This window comes from Terrapene carolina, unplaced genomic scaffold (genome assembly GCF_002925995.2).
Source record: "Terrapene carolina triunguis isolate 2854851 unplaced genomic scaffold, T_m_triunguis-2.0 Scaffold500, whole genome shotgun sequence".
In the NCBI taxonomy this organism is placed as follows: domain Eukaryota; kingdom Metazoa; phylum Chordata; order Testudines; family Emydidae; genus Terrapene; species Terrapene triunguis.
Window position 1 is genome coordinate 83725 of NW_020664851.1, and position 9374 is coordinate 93098.

Sequence of the window (9374 nt, forward strand, 5' to 3'; positions counted from 1 at the left end):
CCCACTGGGACGGGAAGGGGGTTCACCCCCACACAGCAATGGCCGCCCCCAGCCACTCTCCCACGCGCGTCCGACGCTCTAGGAGTCTCTCTCTATGACCCCGGGAGCGTTCAGTCATTGGCCAGCGGGCGCCGCGAGGCGCCTCCCTTCCATTGGCCCGCGGGACCCGGCGGCGCCCTGCCATTGGCTGAAGCTTCCGAGGGCGGAGCCTTTCCTGTGCCGTATATAAGGCAGCGCCATAGTACTCCGCTCTCTTTTTTTTCAACCGCCATCGCTGGGGCAGTTGGGGTGAGGTGAGGGCAGAGCCGGGCTGGGCGCGGGCCGGGGACCGAGCGGCCGCGGAGGAGGGCGGGGCTGATGGGCGAGCGCGCGCGGCAGAGGCAGGGTGCGCGGGGGGCCGGCTCGGGCGCGGGGCTATGGGGGTGGGCGCCTCCCCGCGGGCGCGCGCATGCGCAGAGGCGGGCGGCGCGCTAGGGCCTCTGGCGCGTGCGGCCCCTGGGCCTGGCGCGCGCTGCTGCTGCGGGGGGGGTGCACAGCACGTGGCCCCCCCCAGCCCCGTGTATTGGGAGGCGGGGTTCGTCTCCCGCCTGCTGCAGCGGGGCCGGGCGTCGGGCACGTGGCTCCCCCTGTTGTGCCTCAGTTTCCCCGTCTGCAAAGCGCCCGGAGAGCTGCGCCCCCCGCCCCCTTCCTGCACCCAGCACACGCCCTACCCCCCCCCCCCCCCGCCCCCGTCGGCCCCGGCCTTGCTGCGGGCTGGGGCGCTGAGCTCCGCTGCCTGCCCGGGCCTGGGGCCCTCGCCCCGGGGGCCTGTCACGCGGGTCAGGCCGCTCGGGGTCGGTGGCACCCGCAGTGGGTTATTTGGGTAACTGCTGCGCTCGGTGCTGTCCAGACCCACCGCAAGGACGGCCCCTCTGAGTGCTAGTGGGTCCCGGCTTCACAGCTTGTGTGGGCTGATCCCACTGCACCCACCAGGGGCTCCCGGCATGGGGTGTGAGCCTGGGGGCTTAGGCAGGGAAGATGGGGGTGACCGAAGTTCACAGCCCGGGGCCCCCCGGGATAAGCTGCGCCCTGGGTTCGTGGGGTGGCTGCTGGAGGATCAAGGCCCCATGTGCTTTGGTTGGGGACGGGTGGGGATGGAGCAGAGTTGTCCTGTCTCTCCCTGGCTCATTCCCTCTGTCTCTCCCCCCAGGGCCAGAGCCCACAGCCTCGGCCAGGATGCCCGTTGCCAGGAGCTGGGTGTGCCGGAAAACCTATGTCACCCCCCGGCGCCCCTTTGAGAAATCCCGTCTCGACCAGGAGCTGAAGCTCATTGGTGAGTTTGGGGGGCAGGGCGGGGGCTCAGGCTGGTGCCTGCCTGGGGCTCAGCGTGGGTGGGGGGGCGGCAAGGGTGCTCTCCCCTGGCAGTCAGGGCTGGCACTAGGGGGCGCTGTGCCACCATATGCAGCTGGCTTTGTTAGACACAGCATTAATGGCCCAAGAATTATGTTCTGATCTTTAGGAGATTTAACTCCATTAGTCCAAGCAATGTTCAACCTGCTGCCTCTCTAGTCAGTGGGATACAGTCCTGAACTGCGTCCCAGCGCTGGGCTAGGGGTCCCTATATAACCAGTCCCTGTGCCCCACCCCAGAGGTGGCTGCTTGTTGTCCCTGTTGGTAACAGTCCTGCTCCTCCCCAGGCGAGTACGGGCTGCGGAACAAACGTGAGGTTTGGCGGGTGAAGTTCACCCTGGCCAAGATCCGCAAGGCGGCCCGCGAGCTGCTCACGCTGGACGAGAAAGACCCTAAGCGCCTCTTTGAAGGTAAGGGGGCAGGATGGGTGGGGCACGGGGGGTGGGGGTGGCATGGTGGGGGGTGCTGGGAGCTGGTCCCAGCAGCTGTCTGAAGTTGTTGGGGGGGGGGGGGGGAGGGGGGGGGGCCCGGGGGTAACCCCCCCTGGCCCACCAACCCCCCCCAGGCAATGCCCTGCTGCGACGGCTGGTGCGCATTGGGGTGCTGGACGAGGGCAAGATGAAGCTGGATTATATCCTGGGCCTCAAGATTGAGGATTTTCTGGAGCGGCGCCTCCAGACCCAGGTCTTCAAACTGGGCCTGGCCAAGTCCATCCACCACGCCCGGGTGCTGATCCGCCAGAGACACATCCGGTAGGGCTGTGTGTGTGTGTCAGGACTCCTGGGTTCTCTCCCTGGCTCGGGGAGGGGAGGAGGGTCTAGTGGGGTTACACAGGGTGGGATCTGGGAGCCAGGATTCCTTGTTTCTCTCCCTGCCTTGGAGAGGGGAGGGAGGGGGGGTCTAGTGGATTACAGCAGGGGTTGGGGCTGGGAGCCAGGACTCCTGGGTTCAGTGATTGGCTCTGTCCCCTGTACGTGCTGGGTGGCTGAGGCAGTAGCTCCCCCCGGGTGGGTTCGTTCGGGAAGGGGCCGTGTGGCAGGCAGGTCAGTGGCCCCGTTCTCGGTGACTGACCCCGCCGAAGACACAGGGCAAAGCTGATCCCAAGGACGTGGGGAGTTTGGCTGTTGCTCCTACCCTCCCCGTGCCTAAAGCTTTGCTCTTGCTGTGTTGTGTAGCCCTCCTGGATGAGCCTGTGAGGCGCGTGGAGCCCCCTGCCCAGTGGGCCTGGGGAGCCCCCCCCAGTCGGTCTAAGCCTGCGCTCCGGCTAGCGGGCGGTAGGGCTGCCCGTGTCGGCAAGGTTCACTGCGGCAGAGCCGTACACCTTGCGAAGGGCCAAGGCCGTTCCACCAGCCCCCTGCGCTCGGGGCTGCTGCACAGGTAACGAGCCACCGGCGGCTCCCTGCCCCACGCTGGGAGGGGCCTGCAAACGGGGCTTGGATCCCAGGGCTGCCTGGTAATGGAGCTTGGTTCAGTGGGACCTGGTTCTGATCTCGGCTCCCCTGGTGTTAATCTGGAGTCGCTCCTCTTTTGCAATGGGGGCAGGGCTGGGTTTTGATCTCTACTGCCCTAGCATCAATCCAGAGGTCACCCCTTTTCTTTGGGTGACTCTGGATTCACACCTGGTACCAGCAGGAGCTGGCTTGGAGGGGACCCTGGTATCTAGGTGCAGCTGGCTCTGGGGAGGGTCTGTGGGAGGAGCTACAAGATGGCAAAGGGGTGGGGCATCTGCCCCGGGGGTTGCATGTTAAATCCTGATCCGGGTCCTGTTGCCCCAGAGCACTGTGGGTAGGTGGTTTCCCGTGCCTGCCCTCACCCCTCTCCCCTTCCCCAGTGTGCGGAAGCAGGTCGTGAACATCCCGTCCTTCATCGTGCGCCTGGACTCGCAGAAGCACATCGACTTCTCGCTGCGCTCGCCCTACGGGGGCGGCCGGCCTGGCCGCGTCAAGAGGAAGAACGCCAAGAAGGGGCAGGGCGGCGCCGGTGGGGCGGATGAGGAAGAGGAGGATTAAAGGCCCGGCAGCTCCCCCTGCTGGGCAGCCTGCACTGCTGTATCTCTTAATAAACCAGTTTGGAGTGGAGCTTGTACTGGAACTGAACTGGGCGCCCCTGGGGGATTGGCCTGTTAGTGGGGTCCTACCATTGGGGCATCAGGGCTGCTGTACCCTGGCCTGACAGCAAATGCTCAGTCTTGTGCCTCACCAGAGGGGGGCACTCTGGGCTGTGAGCGGGCGGCCCTTTGCAGCTGTCTCCTGGGCCATGCACCCTGCAGCGGGTAGTTCCCCAGCTTGCTGTGTCTGGAAATGAGCCCTGTCCTGCCTGCTGCTTACCCTTCCCCCGGCCTGGAGGCTGCACCAGCCCTTGGAAATAAAACCGGGGTGGACCTGCTGCCTGTTTCTGCACTGGGGGTGGAGGCAACTCCCGGGGGGGGGGGGGAGGAGGGGGAAATAGGGGGGGGCGGTCACAAACCGGGGTTTTCCCTGCCGGGCGCGCCCCCCCCCCCCCCATGGAAACAGTGGGGGGAGCTCTAGAAAACTGTCCCCTTGCTCAACAGGCAGGTGTTCAGGGGGAGGAGTTGGGCTTGTTTGCCCTGGGTTGGAATTGGGCCAAGGGGGCTGGGTTCTCCACTTTGCTGCAGGGGCGGTTCTGGGGTTAGAGGGGGATATTAGGGTGGGATACTCTACTCCTCTCCCCTCCCCCCCCCCCCCTGAATGGGCCCCCGGGGCCCAGCCCCCCCCCCCCCCCCGCTGCTCCCTACCCTGATGCTGTCTCAGCCAAGCCTTGGGCGAGGGGGATTTCGTTCACTGCTTGCTCTTGTCAGCTGGGGGCTGGGCATATGGGTTTGGGGGGTGCCATGGCTTGGGGGGCTGTGGGGAGGGAAAGGGCCCATTCTCTGAGGTGGGACCCTCCCCCCTGCTTGCCAGGCTGGGCCTCTTCTGGTTCCTGCCTCATGGGGCCTGGGGATGCCAGGCTGCCCTGAGCTACACCCCGCTCCGCTCCCTGCCTGAAGCTGGCAGTGGGCACCAGGGATGGATTGTGGGGTGATTACCTGTTCTGTTCATTCCCACTGGGCCACCAGGCAGGATCCTGGGCTAATGAACCTTTGTTGTAACTGGGTAGGGTTGTTCTTAGCTCATCCCCCAATCCTCACAGGCTGAGAAGGGGGCTCTAGCAACTGGCAGGACAGTGGCTTTATGGGGGGCTGGTTCAGGGGATGGGGATGAGAGACCTGCCCTGTGCCCACAGCGCCTGGCACTGTGATCCCTGGTGCTGTATTGGCTGGGGGTGCCCCACCCACCAGAGGGAGGCGGGTCCAGGGCCGGCCTCTGCTGGGAAATGAAGGTGAAAGGCCGGAACTGAGCCGGGGGGCCAGCCCTGGGCTGTAATGGCACAGTGCTGCCGGTTCCCCTCACCCCCGATCTTGCCCCTGAACCCGGCCGCGGGGGGGAAGCGAAAGCCAGAGCGGCGGAAGCAGCTGGGTTTTTTTCTGAACCGCTGAGCCCGTTTTCAGTAACTTTGCTCCCCTGAGTCAGCGGTCGTGGTGCCAAGAGCCTTACGGGAACAGCCGGGCGCGGAAGGGGGTCAGGATGGGGTCACTCCTAGATGCAGCAGCTTCTGGGGTGGGGCGGGGTTGTTTACAGAGGATCCCTCAACCAGCGCTGAGCTGCAGCCACCACCAGCTAGCAGGGAATAGGGCACCGGGCCTTTTCCCCTCTGGTCCCAGGCCTGGGTCTTGCCTGGCTCAGGGGGAATGGGGCTTTTCCCCCTTAGGGAGCAGTGGCTCTGATTTGTGGGTGCTTTGAGGGACTGCCCCTGCATCTCCCAGGCCCCAGGCAGCCCCCAAAGCAGTGGCGGGAGGCAGGATGCAGCAGACAGGTTTATTCCATCCCGATGCAGCGGTACAAGCCCCCCGTGCAGCCTGGCCCACGGCCCGGCCCAGCTGGCGGTAACGGGGCCACGAGCGCCCCTGGCGGGATGAGGTGGGAGCCCCACTGTGGGGCCATGGTCCAATCTGGCTCCTCCGGGAATAGACGTTATCTAGACCCCATGCCCTTCCCAGAGCTGCGGAGAGAACCCAGGAGGCCTGGCTCCCAGCCCCCCTGCTCTGATCACTAGACCCCACTCCCCTCCCAGAGCCAGGGAGAGAACCCAGGAGTCCTGGCTCCCAGCCCCCACCAATTCCTGAGTCTCCCTCCCAGTTCTTACCCTGGGTCCCAGCCCTGGTCTGAAGAGCCCCCTCTCCCATCCACTCCGGGCCTTTCTCCCCCTCCAGTCCCATCTCCCCCACACTCCGGAGCGGCCATGGGGTTGGTGCCAATCTGCTCCCCCCCATCTCTCCCCGCCCTGCGGTGCTGGGTTTTCCATAGGTTGTGGGGTACAGACCCCTTCCCCGGTCTTCCTCCCACTGTGCTGGAAAACCCTGGGGTGTCCTAGAGGGGGTCCCACTCTCCGGTTTCCTCCCCTCCCCCAGCTGTACTGAGAAGGCCTGAGTTACGGGGGGGGGCTCCCTGTACCCCAACTGCCTCGCATGAGCATTGGGGGGATACTGAGCGCAGGCCAGGGGTCCCCCCTCACTCCTCTCCCCTCCATCTGTGCAGACAGTTCTGTAGGGCCTGGGCAAGGCCCCCTTAGCAGCGCAGGGAGTTGCGTAGGGCCCGGGGCACGGGCAGCCCCTCCAGATCGGGCCCCCCGGTCCCTGCCCGGACGCTGGCCCGCACGGCCCGCCGGCACAGCTCCTGCAGCGAGGCCACCTTGCAGCGCAGCGGGCGGGCGAGCGCCAGGGGCTCGGGGCGGCTGCCCTGGGCCTCCACGTAGCAGGGGGCCCCCGGGTGCCCGGCCCGCCCCAGGTAGTGCTCCACCAGCTGCACCACGCAGGCGAAGGCGGGCGGGCAGGGGGCCCCCGGCTGGGTCTCCAGGTGGAAGGCGGCTCCCTGCTGCTGGATGCGCAAGTTGGTGATGCCGGCCCCGGTGCGGAGGCTGAGGGTGAAGAGGTGCCGGTGGTCGGAGGAGTCGCGGACGAGGAAAGCCCCCGGCGGGTGGGGGCTCAGCAGCCGCTTGGCCTCCGCCCCCGACAGGCTGCCCCAGTAGAAGCCGCTGGCCTCCAGCCGCTCCAGCGCCGTCTCCACCCGCTCGAAGTCCCCGCAGAAGCTGCGGTAGTGGTAGGAGAGGGCGGGGGGCTGCGGGGCGGGGGGCCCGCTCATGGCTGCCGGGGGGTACGGGCAGCAGTGCAGGCAGGGCCAGCACAGCGGGACCATCGCGCTGCCCAGGCCGGATTCTCCTCCCCCCACTCCCTGCTGAGTCGTCCTGGTCACCGGGGTCCCTCCCGCGGGATCATCTGTGGAGAGAAGGGGGGGGGGTCAATGAAAACGGGGGTGGGGGGAGCCTGGGGCTGCGGGTCGGGAGTGAGGGGCAGCTCAGAGCAGGTGACTGATTGAGTCCGATACCTGGAAGTTCTCACACAGAATCCAACACCCGCTATTAATGCTTTTCATGACCTAATGACCCTGGGGCTGGGGAGAGAACCCAGGAGTCCTGGCTCCCAACCCCCCTGCTCTAGCTACTAGACCCCACTCCCCTCCCAGAGCCAGGGAGAGAACCCAGGAGTCCTGGCTCCAAATTCCCCCCGCTCTAACCGCTAGACCCCACTCCCCTCCCAGAACCAGGGAGAGAACCCAGGAGTCCTGGCTCCCAGCCCCCCCCCTCCGGCTCTAACCACTCTAGTATTGGAATCACCTCCAGGTGTAGAGGGGTGTGTGTACACTTACTTGCATGCCGGGATTTCTGTGCAGAACACACAGACACACACACAATCAGCCACTCATACTGAGTGCTGGAGATACAGCCTCTCACACACACAAATCACTGACACACACACACACACACAGCGCAACACAGGTGCACACAAGCAGGCTCAGACACACACACATACACACAGTCACGTACCCTTAGAGTCACCTACAAGACCCACCAACCCACCCACCCACCCACACAAACATCACACTGCAGCCAGTCAGCAACACACAGCAAACTGCAACCCATACAGTTATACACACACCCACACACATAATTACAAACACACACTCCCAGAAACACCTCTGCATACCACTGATAGACACACTAAATTATGTGGTTACACACACTTAATCACACCCCACAGGAGAACATACCTAAAAATCTATGGTGTGTGTGTGTGTGTCCCTGCCACCCCATGCTGGAGGGGATGAGTCCTGCGCTGTGTGTGTTTGTATATACACCATACAACACCCACAAAATATACGCACAAAAACATACCACCCCCACATCCACATACTTATAACACACTCATCAGAAGCCTCATCACAGATCTACACACACAACATACTATTCCATATAATTATACACACACACTGAAAACACACCCACGCAAACACAAGCATTCACAACAACCCATACACATGCATCCTCACACACATATAAAACACAAATGCACACAGATACGGTAAACACAAAGACACATATATATCTCCTGTGTGTCTGATTTGCCTCTGTGTACACTACACCCAAGCATAAGAGGCATAAACACACACACACACACACACACACAATATACATAGAGAGAGAGTGTGTGTGGAACACACCCACGGACAAAACATGTGTACATTCACACCAACAAAATATGCAAACTTATTCATAACATATACACACAAAGTGTACACACACCCGCTCAATCCTCCCCACACAAAATGTACACACACAATCCTCCCCTCCCCACACAAGATGTACACATGCACATGATCCTCCTCACATACAATGTACACACAATATACACACATACAATCCTCCCCACACAACATGTACACACAATACACACACACACACAAGCCTCCCCACACAAAATGTGCATCACACACACTCCCCCCCACAAGATGTACACACACACAATCCTCCCCACACAAGATGTACACATGCACACACATGCACACGATCCTCCTCTCACAAAATTGTACACACAATACACACACACACTGGATCCTCCCCACACAAGATGTACACACACCACACACATGCACAAGATCCTCCTCACACACAATGTACACACAATATACACACACACACTCCTCCCCAAACAAGATATACACACACGCACTCCTCCCCTCATAAGATGTACACACACAGAGTCCTCCCCACACAAAATGTACACACACACACATACACACACACACACCACAAACTCTTCTGCTCTCGGTCTGCCCCCGCCCCAGCCCAGGCGCCCTAGAGAACAGGGAGTGAATCCCGCTTTATCTGTGTGTGTGTGGGGTGGGGGGGCAAAGGGGAACAAACATTTTAAGGCTGCGCCAAATTCACTCCCTGCTCCAACTTCCTCCAGGAAACCCCGAGGCTGGAACAAACCTCCAGCTCCCGGGGAAACAGGAACTCTTCTTGTTGGGCCTAAAAAACAAGAAATCCAGCCGAGATTTTTTTTTAAACCAAGCTCTTATAAAAAATCTGAACCTATTAAAGTAACGAGGGGCCTGGTCTGCATCGTGCTACATGAAATCTGAGCCCAGTTCTGGGAACCCTTATGCTAAGGCTCACGCAAACCCTCAAGGCCCCGAGCCTGGCACGGATTTCTGCACCCGCTTGGATTTGTCCCATTGGTTGCAGCGAAACGCACTCGCGCGCGTCACTTCTTTGAAAGTACCAGGGCCCAGAGCCAGTGTGACCTGCCCGCGGCCCGGGCATCCCAGTTTCAGCCCAAGTAATTGCACTAAATGTCCAAAAACCCAAGCCGTCAACCAACCCCAACTAGCAAGTGTGACAAACCGGGACAGGGGTGGAAAGTAATAGGTGGGGATATTAGACAAAGCCCTGAATATCAGCACGGTCCTTATAAAATCGAGACATCTGGTCCCCCATAGCCCCAGATAACTAACCTAAAACCAATGTTAAAAAAACTCCAAACCAACCTGGAAACTGACCCCAAATAACTAACCTAAAACCAATGTTAA

General features: G+C 61.8%; 2 protein-coding genes across 4 annotated transcripts; one reads left to right on the plus strand and one right to left on the minus strand.

Moving 5' to 3' along the window:
• The first annotated feature begins 246 nt into the window (after positions 1-246).
• RPS9 (ribosomal protein S9) lies at positions 247-3467 on the plus strand. 2 transcript variants are annotated; one of them, XM_024208636.2, is made up of 5 exons: positions 247-293; positions 1190-1312; positions 1677-1799; positions 1955-2141; positions 3221-3467. In XM_024208636.2, the coding sequence occupies exons 2-5, from the start codon at positions 1216-1218 to the stop codon at positions 3396-3398; spliced, it is 585 nt and encodes a 194-aa protein (XP_024064404.1). In that variant the 5' UTR covers positions 247-293; positions 1190-1215; the 3' UTR covers positions 3399-3467. The 2 variants fall into 2 exon arrangements, with proteins under 2 accessions (XP_024064404.1, XP_024064405.1); XM_024208637.3 differs by having other exon boundaries at positions 256-288.
• A 2218-nt stretch (positions 3468-5685) lies between these two features.
• On the minus strand, positions 5686-9368 carry LOC112121322 (suppressor of cytokine signaling 3-like). 2 transcript variants are annotated; one of them, XM_026658686.2, is made up of 2 exons: positions 8776-9368; positions 5686-6721 (listed from the first exon to the last, which is right to left on the minus strand). In XM_026658686.2, exon 2 carries the CDS (start codon positions 6639-6641, stop codon positions 6015-6017), a length of 627 nt encoding a protein of 208 aa, XP_026514471.1. In that variant the 5' UTR covers positions 6642-6721; positions 8776-9368; the 3' UTR covers positions 5686-6014. The 2 variants fall into 2 exon arrangements, with proteins under 2 accessions (XP_026514471.1, XP_026514470.1); XM_026658685.2 differs by having other exon boundaries at positions 8707-9368.
• Positions 9369-9374: the final 6 nt, after the last annotated feature.